Source organism: Amphibalanus amphitrite, unplaced genomic scaffold (assembly GCF_019059575.1).
Source record: "Amphibalanus amphitrite isolate SeventyFive unplaced genomic scaffold, NRLGWU_Aamphi_draft 000195F_arrow, whole genome shotgun sequence".
NCBI lineage: Eukaryota > Metazoa > Arthropoda > Thecostraca > Balanomorpha > Balanidae > Amphibalanus > Amphibalanus amphitrite.
The window spans coordinates 538,162-560,876 of NW_024881690.1; the positions used below are offsets into that span (position 1 = coordinate 538,162).

The 22,715-nt window shown below is 49.0% G+C and overlaps 1 protein-coding gene across 2 annotated transcripts; it reads right to left on the reverse strand.

Annotated features, from left to right (window-relative positions):
* Positions 1-5,500: 5,500 nt before the first annotated feature.
* Positions 5,501-21,634, reverse strand: LOC122384670 (thyrotropin-releasing hormone receptor-like). Of its 2 annotated transcripts, XM_043372307.1 has the most exons (4): positions 20,561-21,634; positions 10,212-10,369; positions 6,995-7,074; positions 5,501-6,401 (listed from the first exon to the last, which is right to left on the reverse strand). In XM_043372307.1, the coding sequence occupies exons 1-4, from the start codon at positions 21,572-21,574 to the stop codon at positions 6,298-6,300; spliced, it is 1,356 nt and encodes a 451-aa protein (XP_043228242.1). In that variant the 5' UTR covers positions 21,575-21,634; the 3' UTR covers positions 5,501-6,297. The 2 variants fall into 2 exon arrangements, with proteins under 2 accessions (XP_043228242.1, XP_043228243.1); XM_043372308.1 differs by lacking the exon at positions 10,212-10,369 and having other exon boundaries at positions 20,561-21,627.
* Positions 21,635-22,715: the final 1,081 nt, after the last annotated feature.

Genomic DNA, 22,715 nt, shown 5'->3' on the forward strand with positions numbered 1-22,715 from the left:
CCATTCAACCGACCGGAGACTGTACGTACAGAGCGATTAATCACGTTTCAATTAACCATATGCCGGCTGGTGCAGCTGGGTTTTAGCCCTAATTTCTGGGGAATTATAAGCTACGGATTGCCTTATCATTCCTACTGCATAACTTGACCTTTGTCACACCATGGACTACTATATATTGGGCACATTTACGCTTACGCCACTGCCAAGGAAGATTTTGAGGCCCATTGGCCAGTTGGTCCCTAATTACACACCGGCCAGCTTGAAATACCAGTTAACGGTACCAGTCATCCTTGCGCACATCACTCGCGATCTCCCTTTGAAGATGCTCACTAGTCGGTGCCGGAGCAGGGGGAACGGGGAGTCACCTGACCTGACCTCATCGGAGGGGCTTGATCGTCACTCGAGAACATCTGTATCGCGAGAGATCGGGGATCACCAGCAGACAGTACAAAAGAGCAGGTTGGATAAGGATAGCTGCAGCAAAGGTGACCACAACACTGCGAGGGTGCTCGTCCACCCTATACCCTCCCGACAAGGCCAGCAGTCTGTCACACATGGAACTGATGGCGTGGCTGTGGACGTGGTATGCCTGACAGATAACATCAGTTAAGTACAGAGCGAGGAATCCCGTGGGGCTTTCAAGCTGCCGAGTCCTGATCCCTCCAGTAATGTGTGGAATTAACCTTTTGGTGCTCCAAAACGAATCCGTTATAGTCAGTACCTCGTACACAATTTTACTGCTCGAAACATGTTTTGACTTCGTTTCACTGGTACTATGCACATATGGATTGGTCTGTGGTTGAGAAGTCGTGCACTGTACCTTTAGTGATGCTCAACGAACTAGCTTACTGTTGGCTGTTTTCAATAAACGGGCCCTGCTTGAAAGTCACAGTTCCGTCAGGTACAGGGACGATGAGCATATATGAGAGCAAATATGTTCTGCATATCGTTCACAACACAAATACATACCAATTCATTATATTATTGATTGTTTATCGATACTTGTTACCAATTGTTATCGATACTTTATAACGCATATTCTTTATATCTCATCGCCCCACACCACACCTCTCTGACGTCCCGAGCCGGCCGAACAATGTCTTCCAACACCCCGCGAGGAGCCGCGGCGGCACCAGCCAAATCGGCAACTTTTTCAACACGGCCCGGCAGATTGATTGGGCGGCTAACCATTGTGGAGGGCGTCACAACGCGTTCCGGGCCAGCCTGCTATCGGTCAGCCGGAGAGCCGCGCCACGCGGCGGGCGCCGGGCTAAAAAGGTCAGCCGGGACCGATAGATCACAGCACGACACGCCGTCAATCCGTGACGACGCTCCGGAGTTCACAGCACCGCCGCGACTCGAGGGGTCATGGCGCGTGGCTGCTGCTGAGGATGATAGAGGCAGAAGTTACCACGGGGAGGGGTAGGAAGCTAAAATAGAATGCGGAGATTGAGGAAATCAGCTGTTGCAGTAGTAGATGGGAGGAAGTATGTGTGGCTGCCTGTTTGTTGGTAAGTCCACGTGAAGCTTAGCAAGCTTTTAACATCAAATAACATGCTAACAGGTATAAGTTTTAGCAACATTCTCTTACTATTCTTCAAAGTGTTTAAAGTCAAGAAAGCAGCTACCTGCGTATTCTACAGCATATCCTTCATAACGGAGAAAAGAGCAATGAATGAAACCAGTATAGCGCCTTTTGGGGCGACTAACGGAGCGAGCGAGGGGGTGGGTCTTGCACGTGCACGTGCGAAATTTCGAGGGGGTTCCTCCAACTGACTAGTGCACGGCAACCTACTGACCGGTTTCTAGCGATGTGCCAAATTTGAGCACAATCGGCCCAGCCGTTCTCGAGATCTGGGAGCGGCACTCTGCACGTGCGCACGTGCAACATGGGTCCCAACTGACTTTTGCACGGCACCCTACTAACTGGTCCCTAACTGTGTGCCAAATTTGAGCGCAATCGGTCCAGCCGTTCTCGAGATCTGGAAACGACCCCTGCACGTGCGCACGTGCAGCAGCACCCCAACTCTGGCACATGGATATGCAGTGCCTAGTGGGTGCCTACCTACATGCCAACTTTCAGCGCAATCGGCCAAGTAGTTACCGAGATATTGCAACAATTACAAAACTGACACCTCTTCGTTTTGCACGTGGCACGTGCATAAGGGGTCACCCACATGCATCGGGAATAGTCCAATACTTGGTAGAAGGAATGAAGCTACCCTACAAAAATTACCGCGTGTAAATCGGTCAAGTGGTTGCTGAGATATAAGCCTCGCAAAAGCGTCCGCACGGCCGGCCGGCCGGCCGGCCGCTCATACTCAGAAATTTCCGTTATTCTACGTAAGACTCCGCTCGCTTCGCTCGCTCCGTAATTAAATTCTACGCAACGTCTCTATAATAGTAACGGGATACCAGGCAGCATTACTAAGATATGCCGCACCTCGTACCCGTAGATTACACCCTGTCCTGTGGTATAAGTAACACGCCTTCAGCCGCACACTGGCCTGCACCTGCCCCCCCCCCCCCCAGAAGCGCTGGCTAATGAGCTGTGGGTGCTTAGATGGCTCCTGGGATGAGCCCGATTCGTCTAAAATTAAATGCTCCCCATAGTCGCCTTTGTCCTGGCGTTCCTCAGTCCGGTACCGCGGCGTGCTGCTGCTTCGTAGTAGTCATTATTTCTCGATATACATATATATTATTATTATATGCCTGTTGGCTGTCGCGCCTTCATTTTGCTCTTGAACAGCATCTAACAATTGGGCAGTCTCCAGAAGTGGCTTATTATTAATTATCTTTTTCTCGAAATAATATTGCATTATCGTAGTTTTATTTGGTAATATGTCTTGAAGTGTGTAGCTGAGTGTTACGAGAAAACGCGATGAGATGACTGCTCTGAAATAATATGCCAATCCATGTTAGCATGTATGTATGTGGCTTGTGTAAATAAGCATTCATCCATGGATGACATGTCATAATCTGACATAGACATCTGTCAATAATTTTAAATCGCTAAAAATGCCTAGCTGTCCTGCCACCTATCAAAAGATATTGAATTTCTTTCGAAGTTTTATGCTTCAAGATAATTTTGTCAGTATATTCAGAGATTGTAAAAGATTGCATATTTATGTGCAACGATACAGGAAGTACCTATGTTTTTTTCTTTTTAGAAAATGTACATTGTTCATCGCTGAACCTTTTATTTTCCTCAATCTTTTTTTCACAAAAGTATGTGCTAAATTTAAAACTCACTAGAGCAATGCACAATTGCTTGTCTGATAAGAGCAAGGTTCTCAGTGGCCTTCTATTTTCAGTTCCTCGCTTTTCCTATGAAATCATTTTCCGCTACACGATACTGCCATTAGGAGGCGGATATCGGTAATGGTCGCATTCATATCTGCAACCGTGTATTCATAGCGCCCGACGCCCGTATGCCAGCAATACACAGTCATCGATGATAATCAAACTAATACCGTCTAGCCAGCAAATCCCCACTGCGATTCAGTTCCTTATCTCCGCGCCGGTGCAGACAAATAGCGCCAAAAGTCTCCTTCACAGCATCCTACCTGTCGATTACTGTTCCGCTCAGCAGGATAGCTGCAGTTTGGGCTGCAGTCTCACCCTGCAGAGCGTCATGTTTAGCGTCTCGTCACGATTCTCGGCGTCAGATTACTCGGTGATCTACGAGCCGGAAAGGATGCTTTATTGGCACCATATGGCTGATAGTTTGGCCCCAATTCCTCAGAGCGGCTGATTTCGTCATGGCAAGCCCTCAAATCTGGCACCCAATGTATGTATGTCGTGGTGATATTCATGCTAAATTGGATCTGATTATGTTGATTATTGTTAGCTCAGATTATTAACTTCGCCATGGCTCTTCTCGCACGTGGTGGCACGAGTCTGCGCTGCTTGCAGTCTCTTTGCTGTGCAATGTCGGTAATGGGACTAAGCCCACTGCATCCGTACTCAACTGTCGCCTTACTGCACATTATCACTTGAAAACGTTACCATAGAATGTCGCACTGTCGCAGTCTCTGCTCGCTATCACCGTTCATGTTTATCAAAACCGTAACTTGCCATTTGCGATCTTTGTTGCCTTGGTCGGATCTTTAGGGTGCAGTGTCACAGTTGTCGCCATATCCGGTTATCATTGACTAAAGTTGGGATAAACGCTGTGAAAAAGTCGCCGACACCTGCTGACGTGATAATTTGCTGTGAATAGTCAATGTGAGATGTCCCTCCCACGCAATTGACGATTTTCAGCATCATATTCATAATTCACATACGAGCACACAAGCACTGCCATCAAAAGCATGCTGACTGTCTAGTTTAGGAGCGACGCTCTTGATAATGTGTCTGGTGTTTCATCTGTCCCTTTTAATAAGAGCTTGCGTTCTGTAGGTGTCAGACACTGATTACGAGAAGCAATAATGGTGGCCATCGGCTGACGTCCAACGTTTGATGAAAAGGCCGGCAGACGCCCAATTAGCTTATGAGATCCAGAGAAGCTGAAATGCCGCACGCAGCTCGCTTCCATTGGAAATTCCGCAGATTGCTTTTCATCGGTGACCCGAGAGGAAGCTGTGCTCGCCTACTCCATAGAGTTCGAGGCTGGAGCCCTACAGCTGTTGCGCAGTGATTCGTTTTTGTGATTCAACATATATTGTATGTATATGTCAGCAACATTCTCATCTGATATTTAGGTGCTCACCAACTCACACAATTCTGTTTATGGTCCCAAGCAAAGCGAGGTCAAAGTACACTCACCTTTCAAAAGTAATTAGGGAATGTGTGTTATATGCGAACGGATACTTGGTTCTGTCTTTGACTACTACTATGTTTTGATGAGTCTTTTCATGACGCGTGATTTCATGTCACTGCAAAAGATGACAGCTGGAAGGTTGGCAGAAAGGCCATGGTCTTCGAAATTAAACGTTTTACGTTGTGCGTTTGATTCACCCTTGTGTTCTTGGACGTTTGATCTGTCCATAGAACGATCTTATCATTGATGCCATTCGAATAACGATCAGGATGCAAAAAGGGCACTGACGAGTTTTCGCCCCGGTCGCACTCCAGTGACCAATGAGGCTCGTTTTTCAGTTACTCGACACTGAATAAGGAGCAATGAGGCGTTGGACTGGACGTTTCCGCGGATGCGGACCATCGCAGGGGTCTGACTCGTCGAATCTCTCTCTCTCTCTCTCTCTCTCTCTCTCTCTCTCTCTCTCTCTCTCTCTCTCTCTCTCTCTCTCTCTCTCTCTCTCTCTCTCTCTCTCTCTCTCTCTCTCTCTCTCTCTCTCTCTCTCTCTCTCTCTCTCTCTCTCTCTCTCTCTCTCTCTCTCTCTCTCTCTCTCTCTCTCTCTCTCTCTCTCTCTCTCTTCCAAATTTATGAAAAGATGAGGCGGTGCCGTTTCAAACAATTTCCTTCAGCTGCACATATTTTCCACTTGGGAAGAGACTGCTCGCCATTCATCGCTCCATTGTCTGATACAGTACAGCATTTATTGTTGATCATTTATTTCATTAATTTCCTTATAAATAGCCAGGATACGCTTTCCGTCAGATAGCTGGGTTGAGGAGACCATGAGAACAATACAAAAACATTTTCTGGGCTCATTGGAAAATGAGTCTCTTTCTTTCAACTTTATGCCTACATATAAGAGCATACAAGTACGAGCATACTCGTACGCATGCATACACACACGTACACACAAATATGCTAGAATGTATGTGCTCTCTGACTGTTTTGGCTTTGCAAGTTCGGTGCTCAGCCTCTTTCACGTTGTGGTGTCATGAGGTGTAACATTTTACATGAAAAGTGGAGCACTTCAATCGCATAACATGTTAGTGTCCGTTTCGTAACAACTGCGAACAAAGAGAGTTGGGCGCGATGGGTTTCAAAACTGATGCGCACAACTGTACACGTATTTCGAAGTTAATTTTACACCTCGGTTCCAATTAAAAACACAAAGAAGCAGGGCATCGCACATCAATCACTTTGAGCAGGACATACAGAGGTGACAGTCCCACCCGCACACCAGTACCTAAGTACAACCCTTAGAAGTTGTACCAATAGAAATGGATCGCCGTATAAGCTATGGAGTAACATGTACCGAACACTATTTTAGTATAGTTCCTTACGCCAGCACCATCAACACTTGCCAACACATCGAACGTCAAAGCGCCCATATAACACCGAACAGTGACACAGTTCGCCCGCGGCGGAGAGTCACGTGAGCGCGTGACCTTGGAGGGTCGCGCTCTGATTGGCTGAGGCTCCGGCCGGCCTCGGGTGCCTCAGATGCCCTCTGTGGTTCCGAGACCGCGACGCCTCGTGGTTCGGGTGGCTTGTCGGGGAACGGTGGTCATCTCTACTCCGTCGTAGCGCAGCGGTGGCTTACCTGGAACCCAAGGGCCGGCGTTCAGCCGCACGTAACAGCAGAGAACACTCGCCGACTTGAATGAAGTTAGTCGTAAAAAGTAGCATAATTTTTGGGCGTCATTCAATGGTAGACGGTGCCATGTGTTTGTCCTTGACGTAAGTACAATAAATATATTATCGCTTGTGTTTGCTTGTGACAGTTACACTACTCGGAACGACATGGAACGATTCTCTTGTTACAGAGGTCACGTCCCACAGCCGAGAAAGTGACGAGTGACAGTCACACTTCTCACCGGTTGCTTGCGCTCTTCCAATGACCAATGACAGCCAACAACAGTCACAATCACACTACTCACAGTACAGACAATGGCAAGGGGTCACAGCCGTATCATTCACAATAGTCAGCGACAGGGGGTCACAGTCACACACAGCAGGGTCGGTGAGAGGATTCACGACATGGGCCACAGTCAGCCGCATTGCTCACAGTATGAGTAAGTAGAGGCCACATTCACGTCATACTCACAGCAGTCTGTGACAGGATTCACAACATGGGGCACAGTCACAGCCGTACTACTCACAGTGTAGGTCCCGTCACAGTCACGTCATACTCACAGCAGAGTCTGCGGAAGGCCTGTCGGAACGCGCGGCGGAACTTGGCCGACATGGCGTTGTACAGGATCGGATTGATCGCGCTGAAACATTGAGGCCACGTCAGTCAGTGCCAATCACTGCCTGAATAAATTATAGTGGGTCGGGTCAAGTGTGAGGTGACGTGCGGCCGAGGCGGTTCGCAAGTGACCGGAACACATACTAGCCGATGCCTCCATCGCTGAATGTTTTTGGATTCAAATGCACTACGCGCCTACGCGTGTTCGCACTTCGCGAGCTTAAAGTGAAACTATTTTCCAGGTATCAAGGGAGGTATTATGATAATTCAGAATCCAAACATCCTGATATATCTTGTCAGCACTAGCAACCGATAACTCAAACACAACTTTGTCCGATTGCTTTCCGGAGTGTAAACACGGATACAAAAGACGATTGCGTCCAAGGATTTGCATTCTTTATGTTTCTGGATGCTTCACATTCAGGTAAACATGCATTCTGGTAGGCGCTTATTATTGAACTTCACTAGCATAAGATTACGGCAGCACCAGTGGCATGTTGTAAGGGGGCCGGCAACAAGCACTATTCTCCGTCACCTCGGTCCTTGTTTCTCATTATCAGGTGGGATTACCGGCACCTTCCCAGGTCTCCAGGTCAATATGTCTCATTCAACACTTTTTTAATGCTTATTATAGTATGATATGAAGTCGATGTGAAGCTCTACCAAGCTAAATCAAACAAATGTGTTGGTGTTACTTTGATTGTGTACGCAAGAAGTGAAAGTTAATACTACGGTCTACGAGGGCATCCATATCTCTTAACCCTATTAGTGGCAGGCTCCTGGCTACCCCCTATTAGTGGCAGGGGGGCTGTTTACGACCCCCCCCCTTGATATCTCGAGATCTAACGGGCCGATTTTCAAAATTCAAACGGCATTCGATTTCGCTCAACGTGATCTACATTTCTAAAAAATAAAAATTCAAAAATGTCAATAGGGGGGTAGAGGGGGGTGAAAACGGGCAAATTGCAGATACATTTTAGACTGTTTATCACGGCCAGGTTTCTGAACCAATCTTAACGCAACTTTTGCCGATCGATAGAGAATGAACCAGGAATTCACATGGATCCTAAAAATATGCATTTTCAAAAATCATAGGCGGATACAGATCATTGAGATTGGGGGTACACAAAAAGTATAGTAAATAAGGTTTTTGTTGGTACTGTTTCTAAAAAGGGTGGTAATGGTCTTGTTATGTTATAATTTTCTTATGAGAGAACGACTAAAATTGTATTGGTAATGCATAGGCGGTGTCAGGGCACCTATGTTGGGAGGTAAAACATAACCCCCCTTTTTGGACGCCTGGATCCGCCTATTATAGCAAAAACGTGTCAAAAGAGGATGCACAATAACTGTATATGTTATCACATGATACCTTTTATTCACTGTTCGTAAAACTGGTGCAGCATCGTGACCTTCGCCTAAATGACTCGCTTCACGAATAGGACCCCCCAATTCCCAGTGCTCTGCAGCCGCCCCTGGTAAAGTTATGAACTTGAAATTTTCAGGGAATGTGCCCAATTTAGTTTTAGGAAAAGTTAGAAAATTTCAGCATCGTAGCTTCAGCGGTTTCGGAGATATTCCCGAAAAACCTGAGGGGTGGATAAAAACAACCCCCCCTGCCACTAATAGGGTTAACCCTCGCACGACCAGGCCATTTCTCATAACACGAACGACCAGGGGGGGTTGTTACGACCCCCCCTGGCGTTTCGAAACGGAAGGTCGTAGAGCTTAGCGGAAAAAACCAACGGATTGCTCTCAACGAGATCTCGCGATTGGTGGTATATTTTTTGGTCCTAGGTTAACATTTGACCTACTTTTGACCGGTCAAAGGTCAAATTTTCGGAAAAATAGACTTTTTTCAACTTTCGGCGGCGATTGCGGCAAAACGGTGGGAGATATCGACTTGAAACCTTCACTATCGTGTTCCTTGATCAATTCTCTATCGTTTGGTATGTATTTCGTTTCCCTAGCTCTAACAATGGCGCGTTGGGAGCGCCGGAAGTCGGCAAGGTCACAGTCGGCGGCAGAAATTCGAAAAATCAAAATTTAAATTTTTGAAATCTGATTGTATTTTTGGATTTGGGAGGTCCATTGGTCCCTATAGAAGCTAATATTGCTGCATATTCCCATTGAGGTGACAAGAATTAGCAAAATAGTGGTTCGGGCGCTTTTCAAAAATAGTACCGGACGCTGTTCCTCTTGTGACGTCATAGCTCCGTGACCTGACCTGACCCGGTCAAATTTATTATACCATATGATAGCCAATACTTGCCCCAACATGCATGGGAAGTTTCATCACGATCCATCAACCGATGTCCGTACCACCGGCAGGAAACCTCGGGCGTTGGCACTCAGTTTGTGAAAATCTGGCCGGAGGCTGTACCTCTTATGACGTCATAACTCCGTGACCTGACATGACCCGATCAATTTTTTTCGGCAAAAGATGCGCAAAGGTTGCCCCAGAGGGTATTGAAAATTTCAGCCCGCTACGACAAGCCGTTTAGCGTGCACTTCGAAAAAAACCTCAGGGGGGGGGGGTTGATACAACCCCCCCCCCCCCTAGGCGTTCTAGGGTTAAATTATTAGACTATTTTAATTGGCTGATAAAATGTCAAAATGACCTAAAGCTGTGAACTATATTTCAGTTGCTTCGCTCTCATGCATGGTAGCATTTCTTCTAATGAAAAGAACGCATAAAACTTTCATCCAAGTCATTGTCCATTGCCGTCGGTATCGGGAAGCCCACAGCATATGGTATCCGAGTATTTTTCAGTTCCTATACTCATCTCAATCCATAATTTCAAGTGGCTTGAGTCCACAGTTCGGTTGCCATGGAAACTGGGGAGGGCTGCATGGCCAGTCATTAGCGGTCGCCGGGCTGGTGACGTTTAACAGCCCTGGTGCACTGTCGAGGGACACTGCCAGGGCCATTTATAGAGACACTGATGTCTCCGGTCGCTCGCGCTCTCCCTGGGAGACGTTTTCACTGATACAGGCAGCTCTGAGCGCGACTAAGGAGGCGGCGCCGGGGTGGACCGTAATGCGTGGCGCTTACCACTCAGTGTCTGTCGCAAAGGTATAGCTAACGCAGTACTGCCCCTGGGAGGATCAGTTGCAAGTGATCTCAAGTCTCAACGAACCACCCGAGCGTCATCCCCATACCTGTTGATGTAGACGCATGTTTTGGCGAACATGAGGAACCACAGGTCCATGTACTTGTCTTCGTCCGTCTGGGCGAAGGAGTTGTAGACCAGGTAGCTCCGGTAGGGCAGCCAGAGCAGCGCGAATAGGGACACCACAGTGAGCAGCATCTTGATCACCTGTGGACACGGAGGCCAAGTCCTAAGTCCCGTCATCAACATTCAACACGTCTGTGTGCTGAAGGCGCATCCAGCTCGCCGGTGCTCCAGGCACTTTTAGCCCACTGTTTGTGTTTGTAAGGGGCAGGGCTACGTCCAGCTCAATGTCTATGGGCTGAATGAGCGATAATGTGTCGTAGTTCACGCCCTAGCTTACACAATCTGCAAAGGCCCACAGAATCGGGACGTTACCAAATGGCTTACCAATACACTGATCTCAGCATATCTATGCAGGCTGCCAGTATGCACACGAGCGGTTGATGGCGTACGGAAGCGGTGGAATGGGCGGCGGGGCCGGTGGAATGGTGGGGGGCGGGGCCGGTCCCGTCAGCTGCACCTGCGAGCATATAAACGGCACTGCCTCTTCGGCCCGCGACCACCACGTCAGCAGCCGTGCTATTCCGGTACCGCCGGTGGCTACATTTTCATACATCATCAATTCGACAACCTGGGTTAGACGGGTGCTGCTAATGAACAAATTGATTTGTTTAGTTTTTATGCAACCGCAAGCCTAAGGTTTCGGTAGCTGCAACGTAAGGATTGATTTGGTACGGTACTCACATCAGCATCATTTATATTGGAGGATTGTGAGGTGAATATGTGTTACAATAAGCAGCAGCCACCACAATTTTGCGACATGTTTCCAGTAGCGGCGAAACACCTTCGGGCACTGCCGACTTTTGGTCCCATTCTTTCCATGCAACGCCCATAGAACTAATGTTAAAATGCCCAAATCAAGGGGGCACAGTTCCCCCCCCCCGCCTATGCATATTTCAGCAGTGGCGTGCTCCCCGCCTTCTTTTAGACTGTTTTCATGGATTAGCGAAGTCGAAGTGCTTTCTGTTTTCATAGCCATGTAAAATGGCTAGCAAAGCAATACGTCTTCTCTATAATCATTGAAACGGACGATTATGTTGATAACCGAGGCATTCACACGCTTATATACAAACTATAGTTTGTATATAAGCTTTTTATCTTTTTTATCTTTTTTACTTTTTATCAAAATCTCTGCGCACGCTTCAGTTTATCAGCAGCTGATTCATATTCAAAACAAGTTCAACTGTCATTGCTTGAACGGCCAATCGTAAATTCACCGTCAATGCCAACCAAATAATAGTTTTCAGTTGTGCGACGCCAATTTAGTACAGCGACAAATAATGAATGCCGTTTTACTCTGAGTCACAGGAGTCACAGCAGCTTGTTTAAAACAGTGGCAATTTTCTCTGCTCTGCTCTCTAAAATTACTCAAACTGACACGCGTATAAATGTGAGTCGATTGCAGGAAGGGAAAAACTATGCTAAACAACATGCAGACGGGTTTCTGTTGTAGTTTCTTTTTAGAATATCTCACGGATATTATTATTATTATTATTATTACGGAGCGAGCGAAGCGAGCGGAGTCTTTCCTTAGTTTAACGGAAATTTCTGAGTATGAGCGGCCGGCCGGCCGGCCGGCCGGCCGTGCGGACGCTTTTGCGAGGCTTATATCTCAGCAACCACTTGACTGATTTACATGCGGTAATTTTTGTAGGGTAGCTTCATTCCTTCTACCAAGTATTGGACTATTCCCGATGCATTTGGGTGACCCCTTATGCACGTGCCACGTGCAAAACGAAGAGGTGTCAGTTTTGTAATTGTTGCAATATCTCGGTAACTACTTGGCCGATTGCGCTGAAATTTGGCATGTAGGTAGGCACCCACTAGGCACTGCATATCCATGTGCCAGAGTTGGGGTGCTGCTGCACGTGCGCACGTGCGGGGGTCGTTTCCAGATCTCGAGAACGGCTCGACCGATTGCGCTCAAATTTGGTACACAGTTAGGGACCGGTTAGTAGGGTGCCGTGCAAAAGTCAGTCGGGACCCATTTTGCACGTGCCCACGTGCAGGATGCCGCTTCCAGATCTCGAGAACGGCTGGGCCGATTGTGCTCAAATTTGGCACATTGCTAGAGACCGGTTAGTAAGGTGCCGTGCACAAGTCAGTTGGAGGTACCCCCTGGAAATTTCGCACGTGCAAGGCCCACCCTCTCGCTCGCTCCGTTAGTCGCCCCAAAAGGCGTTATACTGGTTTCATTTATTTTCACCAACCACAGAAACGTGGGCGTTACGGTGAAAATAGGCACGAGGTAGGTACATACATACAGTTCGCAGTTCACCAAGTACACAACACACTTTACATGATCCACGTATGAACATACCTATGCATGTTACCTACAGGCTACATGCACGTTACATGAACAGACTCAAACTGCCACCATATCAATATTCTCCTGATACAAAGAAGTAGTCCTCAAACGTATAGTGCAGTGACTGGCGAGTGACATCAAATGAAACACTGGCAATTGCACACGTTGAAACGATACATTGTATAAGTACGAGCATATGACCGATAATCATGGCTTGTCAATGTCTGCCTTAGTTAGAATGTACTTTATTACTTCATTCTTTGAGGCGTTCCTCACTTGAGGGGGGCAAGCTGTTCCAAAGCTTAGAGCCTTGGTAAGAAAGAGAATTTTTCATGAATTCCGTTCTTGGGGCAACAAGATCAAGGTTCTCTGATTGTCTTGTGTTACGTTCAGATTGTCGTGTCATAAAAAGCGTCGAAACGAGAGGCGTTGTACTTTCAGGAAAAAGCAAATACGCATGAAGTGGGTGCCTAATCTTTTATTCATTAATTTTTTGAAAGCTAAAAACGAAGACGACTGATGCTTTCAGTCGCTCTTAAAACTGGCCCATGCCATCGTGTTTTCTTGTAATTTGATAAGCATGGCTTGGAAAAGCATTGTGCCATCTTTTTGTTCTGAACACAACATATCCAAGAAAAACAAAAGTAAGTAAAATTTCTTCTGAAATACCTAGGTATGCTATGTAGTTGACGGATTACCCTCGCGCCGGGCCGGTGCTCCGAGACTTCCGCGCCGGGCCGGGGGGGGGGGGGGGGGAGGGTGTCTGAACACCCCTCCCCCTCTAACTCGGCTCCTGGGCCACGTAGCGACACGCGGTAAGCGGCAATCGAAAGAACGTCCAAAATAAAGACGAAAACGCTCGGTCATTTTTGGGTCAGGTCAACGGTCAGGTCACCAGAGGTCACCAAAGGTAAAATGTCGGCTATTTCAACATTTTGGAAACTGCCAACGGCTAACTCGGGAGCCGATAGAGCTACAGCGCATCGTGGGGACTTTTGCGATCCTAGCACGACATAAGTGGCAAATACGAGTATTTTGATTTACACTTTCTTTATATTCTTTCTACGCAGAATTGTCCAGTGTATCCGAATTCGACCTTAAATCGCTTTAAAAATGATGACTTATACATCAAAATACGTCACAAAGTGAAGGGTTGACCTCACTAACACCGTGCTCCTAGCCCGCGCCCCGGTGGGGTCTGTTTATAACGCGACCTGGTGGGGGGGGGGGGTTATTTTTTGCCCCCCCCCCCCCTCGTATCTCCGAAACTACTGGACGGATCCGCAAAATTCAAACGGCGTTCGAAAGGCCTGTCAAATTTGTCGAAGGAAACCAAATTTCATTGACCTCGGGGTCACCGATGACGTCACAGGTCAGGTCAAAGATGAAATGTTTCACCGTTCAAGGGTCTTCTAGGGAATGCGCTATAACACTGAGGAAAACGCATTTTGTCGAGAATCAGCGATAGGGCGTCAGTTGCCTAGTAGATATGTTGCTATTAGAGGTCACTGACAATACCAGGTCGCGTCACAGGTCAGGTCACCAAGGGTCACAGGTCAGGTCACATGAGCCCAACTTTACTAAAGTTGTTTGATGCATGTTTTATGGCCAATTTTTCATTTCCAACTCAATGGTGTTGGTTATAAGACTATCAGGTAGGCTTAGGTCACTTTCTGGTGAAGTTCAGGTCAAGGTCAGGTCAAGGTCAGGCCAAAAAAAGTCAAATTTTAAAGTTGATAGTTTTGCATAAAATGGGTATTGATTCGATGCAGCTCGTCACGGGGAGTCTAATGGTGGTCTTTGTTTTGCGCTACGGGGTCTAGAATTGCTAAAAATTGAGTTTGAAAATTTGACGTCATCAATTTTGAACAGTTTTTTCGCTATAACTTCGCCAAAAAAAAGAGGTATCAATCTCAAATTTGGTATGTGGATGGAAGGTGGTAAGGACTATCACATATATCCCGGTGTTTGCGAAATTCAAAAAACTTTTTTTGGATTTTTCGATCATTATATCAAAAAAAAAAATACTTTTTTTAATTTTTGGGGGTCAAAATCCAAAACTTTCAAAAATCCGAGATAGCAGTTTTGTAGCCCTGTCAATTCTACAGCTTTTATGTCCTTATCATTTTTCTGTATTTGCAAAGCTATAGGCCTGACAGCTCTTCCCGTAAAACCCTTTTTTGGGTCGAAAACGGCAGAACATGACGTCACTCTGACGTCATTTCCGGCCAACCTATCATAGCCTTTGGAAAAAGTTTTGGTCACCATGTGTAAAATTGATGTCCGAGAGGGAACTGAAAGTTTGGTGACGATCGGCGCAGCGGTTCTGGAGATGTATCGAAAAGTCTGGAGGGGGGGGGGGGCAAAAAATAGCCCCCCCCACCAGGTCGCTGGCTAGGATAAGGCAAAAATAACATGACAACGGAACGCCTGCTCACTCGTTTAATCAAGCACCAATTCGATGTTGCGACATGTTTTTATAATCTGTATTTAATGAGGAATACGAGCATATGCATAAAAAGTTCGAAAAATAATCCAAAGGTATGATTTTTGAATGAAATACAAAAAATGTTAATATGCCACTCGTCTCGGAGATTTGACTCGGCAAATCATAGCCTTACAAAGTGAGTACGCGGTGTTACGTGTGGAAACACATGTCAAAATATTCTCCCATAAATTCTGCATTGGAATCAACTCTTATCTTTTGCCCAATTTTGCCCAAACAGCTACTACGACTACGAGACATCAAAGCAGAAGATGTCGCGTGGCTTCCAGCGCTCCGCCGCGCTGCCCGGCGCCGCGGCGGTCAGCTGACTGCGGTGTACCGCCGCAGGGGTTACGTGTGGAAACGCCTCAAAATATTCTCCCATAAATTCTGCATTGGAATCAACTCTTATCTTTTGCTCAACTTTGCCCAAACAGCTACTACGAGACATAAAAGCAGATGTCGGCGGTCGCCAGGGCATATTTTAAGGCACTTACTGCGTCCCATTTTGGGACGCAGCCCCCTCGCCTTGGGACGTTGCCCCTGCTAATTTGACCCACTGCGTCCCTGCCCTGTCCGGTTCCCTGACCTGTGCCCTGCTGTCTGCCCTGTCCTGTACCCAGCCTTCCCTCTAAAATGTCCTGTGCCATGCCCTGCAGCCTGCCATGCCCTACTTTCTGCCCTCCTCAGTGCCCCACTCTGTTCCTTGTCCTGTGCCCTTAGTCGTAGCAGTGCCCTCTGCTCAACTTGGGGACGCAGTAAAAATTTGTTAAAATATGCCCTGGCGGTCGCGTGGCTCCCAGTGCTCCGCCGCGCTGCCCGGCACCGCGGCGGTCAGCTGACTGCGGCGTACCGCCGCGGGAGTTAAGTCGTGCTAGGAGGGGCAAAGTCCCCACAGTGCAGCGCCACGGAAAAGCGCATTCGATAGCTCCTTGAACGATATGTCGCCAACATCCCCTGAGATTTGACCTCAGGTCAGTGGTTTAGCCTCCAAAGGGAAAAAACTCTAAAAATAGCCGTTTTTGACGAAAAGTGTTTTTTCGGCAATAACTTTTGACTCCAAAGAGCCACGGCATTACTTTTGCCAGCATCGTGCTCTTCTCGTCGAGACGCTTCGAACGAACTGTAGTTTGACATTGAAAGATCAACTTGAAAATTTGACCTCAGGTCAAGGCCATGACCTGACCGGAAAAGGTCATGTTGCATATCAGTCGATCTGCATCGTCGAGCCGAACACATCTAAGGCGTTTTCATCGCTCTAGCATGCCTCTAGCAGAAGTTATTAACGAAAAACTGTTAGATACTATTCGTGACCTGAGATGACCTCGAGGACATTACGAGGGGTCACATGTGCCATTTTCCGGTTCAGTTTGTCAATTTGACCTGCATCCCGATGCTTGAAAGTTTCTAGAATGGCGTTCGTGCAAAAGAGACGCTTTTCAATTTTCTCCCGTTTACTTACCTATAATGGAGAGGCCGCAAAATTGACCTGACCTTAGGTCACCGATATCAAAATTCCGAGATATACGTTTTATAGATACTGCTACTCTTATCAATCGCTGAAAGTTTAAAGACAATCGCTCAGTCGGTGTAGCTATGACAAGCATTCTATTTTTTCTGAGGTGAGGTCACTGGGCGTGACCTGGTGACCTGACCTTGAGCGACCTGGGTCTGAAATCTTCACAACATGTGCGAAAAAGATGCACCAACAGGTGTGCCAAAAACGGCGGCGCATCCGCGAAAAACCGCAGGGGGGGGGGGTTCAAACACCCCCGGCCCGGCGCGGGTTAAGCGTGCTTTGGTTTTGTGGTTGGCAAAGGATGGCGACCAACGCCACCGAACAAGACGCGTGGGACACGACCGGCGAGAGTATCCAGCTCCTCATTTCCTTTTAAGCTTCTAATTTCCTTATCATGATAGAAATCAGCATATCAACCTCCCACACTAACTTCTCGGATCCCATATGATTCCCATTTCAAACTTTTGAGCGAACTAAGCCGCACCTTTTTAGCTCTATCCGGCTAAATCCTGTTAAATACGAGTTGCGGTATCGAAGCACTTAGCTGCAGTGCCTCCGTCGACGGCGCGCTGTCTGCGGGATTATCTACGACTCATCAATCATCCCACGCTTAGTGCAGGGAGGCTGCTGAGCTGGAGGCCGGATAGTGGGCAAGCGGCGCCTTCTCGACTCCTTTACGACCTGGGGGAGGCCGGCGCCGGTCGATGACTGTTCGCACCCAGCGTCAGCCGTCCGTGCGAGCGACGACGTGTTGTATGCAGGGCCGGGACCCTCCAGTCGCCACTCACTGCCAGTGACAGTGAACGATACCAGTGGTCTCCCGTCACTGCACTGCCCGCGCTGTCTAACCAGGTGACGGCGCTGCCGATGGAATCATCTTTCGCCGGTGGGGGTGTCGCTACTGCGGCGTTGCGTTTCTCCTGTATTAGTTTCAAATTTCATTTGTCACTGCTTATAGACTCGCCGATGGTCAATTGCCATGTAGTAGCAAGGCTGCAGTTTGTAATGCAGTCGCAGCCTCACATGCATGATACATTTAAGTGTGTCGATGAGGTCAAGGAACTCATTTATGGATCCAGAAAGGTGGTAGACATTGGAAGTTGTATGGCGGGTCATACTCCCAAAAAGTTTTTTTTTAGTTCCCAAACTCCTTAGATTTCGAATCCCCGTAAACGTTATGCAAATTAAAGACAAACGTCAAACTTTTCTGATAAAAGTTCCTTCCTTTTCTTCCTTTACGACGATAACAACAAACTTCCGTCGATTCCGACGCTGTGAAAGAGGCGACTGTTCTAAATGCCACCTTGGACCGGCCAGTGAATAAAATTTATGAAACGGGCCAAGTGAGCCGATGCCGCAGCCATTGCTAGTGCATAGCTTGCAGTTAACTCTAGTGCGTTACACAACGAAGATACTGCTGACCGCATAAGATCTAGGCACATTTAGTTTAATGTGCATCCACCGAAGATGGAGACTAATTTGGCCTCACTGGAATAGCATTCATTAGTCGGCTGTCGCATAAAGAGTTCTCCTCTCCGACCCAAACGTGGGCCGTTTTCCTGACGAGGGCACGGCGACTGCCAGTTACAGCCCGCGCCATGGCCATCGGGGCAGAACGGCTGTCTGATACGGGCTCGGTTCGCCGGGGTCACTGAGTGGCTTGGTTTCCCTGACTGTCTAGACGCCAGAAACTACATCACGAGAGGCAATATGAAGGCTGGATATCAGTCATTCCAGTTCGAGAGATCTGGTCAGCGGTGGGACACCAGCGACTTAGGAAAGAATGGTCGGGTCCGGAGGCTAGAAATCAGATCGCTATCTAAGAGCCAGGTTAGGCAATTTCGCACTGCGGAAACTACAGCATGGATATCATCCGCAAGTAATGAATGAGTTGATTTACGAGGTCAGATCTTGCAATAAGCAAGACTTGCTGCGTTCCCCGTGAAAGAAGAAAAAAACGCTGATCATCCCTGTTTGAGGCTAAAAGGAGCGCCAAATCAGCCGTAAATAAAGGTCAAACTGTCGCCGCCACCCCTCGCCATAGCGCGTCGACTCAGTCAGCAGTTCGATTCTCGTTCTGATGAGCTAGTTAGTGTGAGGCATTGGTCGAATTCAAGTTGAAATTTCAGCATTTTTCTTCAGACTGAAAGAATACTAAAGCCGTCATGTGGGTAAACTTTTGCGGAGCGTCTTTTCTAACCCAATCTGGAATCATAACGTTGCATCGCTTCCTTCATAAGCCGCCACAAACGCTGCCGCGGACACAAATCCGGTCTGACGGACGGCCGGGCGCCGTGTGGGGCTGATGCCGTCTGGAGCAGTCGGTCCCTGACTGGCGGGCCGCCAGCCGGTGGCGGCGAATGAGATCATTACGCGTCGGCCGGCAGCTGGGCGCCGTCAGGACGGCACGGTCGCCAGTTCGACACCCGCCGACAGCGCGCGCTTACACAGTCGGTCGAACACGCGCGGCGTCGACAGCCGGCCAGTTACTCTGTCTTTGCTGTGTCGCCGCGACGACAGCCGGCTCGTCACAGAGCGGCTCGTGTTGTCTCTGTTGGCAGGCGACAGCTGGCCCGTGACCCTGTTACGGAGGCGACGTGTCGCGGCCGGCGACGGTGACGGAAACCCAGGGGCGAGCGAGTCTCGGCCCGGCCTGGCCCAGTGTGTGGAGACATGAAACCCCTCCGCCTCTTCCCGCCTGGGCGGAGGCACGAGCCGGACCGGACCGGAGGAACGGGCGCGCTCCAGCGGTCCGCCCTCGGGCAGCATCCTGCTGTTGACCGAGTCTCGGCGCGACAGAACGAAAAACTCTTCCATATTCACGACCCTATTCGTCTCTTACTAATGCAAATTTCTCTTTCTTGAAAGAAACTAATGACTGAAATTACAAGACTTCATCAACGACGTCTAAGCTCGTAAACCATAATGCGGCAGTTGGTTGCATAATCACAGCAGTTCAGAATTGTAGGGATATCACCAAGCAAGAAATAATAAACATGACAGTTGTATGTTGCAGACGATGAAAAGTTTGAGCCATTTATGTACTATTACCTCTTTACCAACAAATCAAAAAACTTCCTGTTCAATATAACAGTAATATGATGGTAAATTTACTTTAGTCTTCAATCAACCAGCAAATGGCCTGTTTTACGCGTGTTTAGATCACAAACTGTTCAATTTCCGTCACAGTCTGGTCACCGACCGCTAGCTGATAGACGAGAGCACTGCAGCCCAGAGACCGTCTGTCTAGAAACATCAGTTTCTGTCCGAGACAGCGCTATCTCATACTTCCTCAGAAGTTGTGAAGTCGCCAATCAGTTGCACTACAAAAGGGAGCTAAAACGAAACGATTCTTCTGAAAAGGAACAAGCTATGATGGCAATTATTTCAACAGAGTGAAACTGAAAGGTTGAAGATAGATAACAGATAGGTGAATTACACCAAAGAATGTCGTAGCCATCGAGCTAGAAAAGGCGTTCTATAGCTGTATCATAAAACAGTTTGAACTGTCCCTGCAACAGCGGCCTGTACCGGCCGCTGTTGCTGCTGCCAACCTGTGCCCGATCACCTACTGTTTCTAGCCTGTATTCGGCCGCTGTTGCCGAGTGCCGTCACTGAGCTGTGCCCGGCGGCTGTTATTATAACTGACCCATGCCCGGACGCTGTTGCTGCTACTGATCTGTTCCTGGCCACTGTTGCAGCAGCAGTGGTCAGGTACAGATCACTAGCAACATCAGCAACGCTAGCAACAACAGCAACACTGCAACAGCCAACAGAACACTGAGTGTTGCTGTCACTGACCTGTGCCGACGCTGTTTACTGACTGCCGTTACTGACCTGCTGCCGGCCTTCCGGCTGTTAGTTCTGTCACTGACCTGCGCTGTGCCGCTGACAGCCGTTACTGACCTGTGCCGGGCCGCTATTACTGACCTGCGCCCTCCGGCTGCTATTTCTGTTACTGACCTGCGCTCTGCCGCTGTTGCTGCCGCCGGCGTCCTGCGCGCCGCCGGTGGTCGAGGAGCCCATCTGTTTGAGCGCCTGGGGCGGTCGGAAGACCACCACGGCAATCATGGTGTACAGCACGCTACTGATGAGCAGAGGAACCACGTAGAACAGCACGATGTCGGCGAAGAAGTAGCCCAGGTAGGCCTGGCGGGACAGCTTGAAGGTGCACTGCTGCACGTCGCTGACGCCGATGTAGCGGACGGGGCTGACCTTGGTGAGGAACATCCAGGGGATGCAGTAGAGGAAGGCGAACACCCACACAGCCAGGATGATGCGCTTGGCGCGGCTGACGGTACAGATGGTGCGCGCCTTCAGCGGCAGGCAGATGGCAATGAAGCGCTCCACCGTGAACGCCGTCACGCTCAGCGCGGACGCGTTGATGCCCATGTTCTGCAGAAAGATGAGGATGGCACAGCCGGCGTTGCCCCAGATCCAGGCCTGCGCCACCAGGAAGTACATGAAGACCTCGTTGGGTACTGCGGCGATGAGTACCGTGATGTCCGCCACTGCCAGGCTGACCAGGTAGCAGTTGGTGGGGGTGTGCATGGCGCGCGACCGGCGTACCACCACCACCACCAGCAGGTTGCCCAGGAAGCCGACTAGGAAGACGGTGCCCTGAAAGAATGCCCCCACGGCGCGGTACGGGTACGAGTAGTAGAGCGGAAACTTGGCCTCCAGCCGCATGAAGGTGGTGTAGTACATGGTGCAGTTGTAGGCGTGCACCAGCGCGGTGCGACTGCGCAGCACCTGCTCGGTGACGCTGCTCTCGAACGTCACCCCGCTCTCCTCGAGGCACGAGCAGAAGTAGGCCTCGCCTACGTCGGTGGTGTTGTGTGTGCAGTTGGACGGGATCAGGGAGAGGATGTCGCCGGCGTGCGCTGGCCGGGCTGACAGCGCCACCACCGTCAACACCAGCAGCGGCATCCGAGTGGCGCCCGGTACACACCGGGCAGCGGCGGCGGCGAGACTCATCGTGTCGACACTTCAGCAGCGCAGTCTCCGAGCCGTTTGTTTCAGGTCGCAGTCTCTGACCTGAAACAAACGTTGGCATCGTTACATCTTCAAGGCATGTTGACTTCTGACAGAATAGTCAGAAGACGGTTACATAGGCGGCGGAACGGGGAGGGCACCGGGGCACCGTGCCCCCTTTGATTTAGGCATTTTAACATTAGCCCTATGGCCGTTGCATGGCCGTATGCTGCGACTAGACCAGTTGGACGTCAAATCATTTTGACACGCGACATATTCATGCCGTGTAGATAATAGCCGTTTTCACGACGACCATCTGGTACACATTTGGTGCACATCTGGTACAGATTAGGTGCAGTTTTGGTAAAATCAGGTTCAGTGTGTTTCTTAGCAGCTATCAGCTAGGGTTGCACTAATTGCTTATATTCCTGCTTTGTCGTATCATCAGAGAACATCATCGATTAAAGGTAGTGTGCCAGCTTTCCTGGACCGTATGGAGTTAATGGCCCAGATAAGGAGAACCGGATTTTTAGAACTTATCCATACCTTCAAAACTCATGGAAACGTCTTAAATTCTTCAAATTTTGAGTACCCCAGTGCGAAATTCGCCCCGACGGGTTGTCGGTCGTACCCCAACCACATTTCACACCACTATGAACAATAAATGCACACACTGAAATCGCTATTACCGATATGCTCATCCAATCAAGTTTCGATAAACCCGTTCATCATCAGCTCCTGCGGTTTCGAACACGCCTGTTAGGTGGTGCGGTAGACTGCGCCCAAAGCCAGGGCCCCGGTAACGTGAGGTAGCCGAGTCAGGGCAGCGTGCGCTGACCCAAGCCGGAGCCGCGCGTCCTCCCGGTGTCATGTGATAGCCCGGGGCTGCCCGGGGGGATGCGGTAGACCGCGCCCAAAGCTGCGGCCCCGGCTTGGGTCAGCGCACGCTGCCCCGACTCGGCTACCTCACGTTACCGGGGCCCTGGCTTTGGGCGCGGCTTCTGCTCATACTTTGTGGTGCGGTGGTGGTGCGTCGGGCTGCGCGCTCTGACTTCGGCCAAGAAAAATGCGTCAGCTGATCATTGTCATTTCTGCCACTTGCGTGTGGTGAAATGGGTTCATAACTTATGAGACGGCTTTTTCA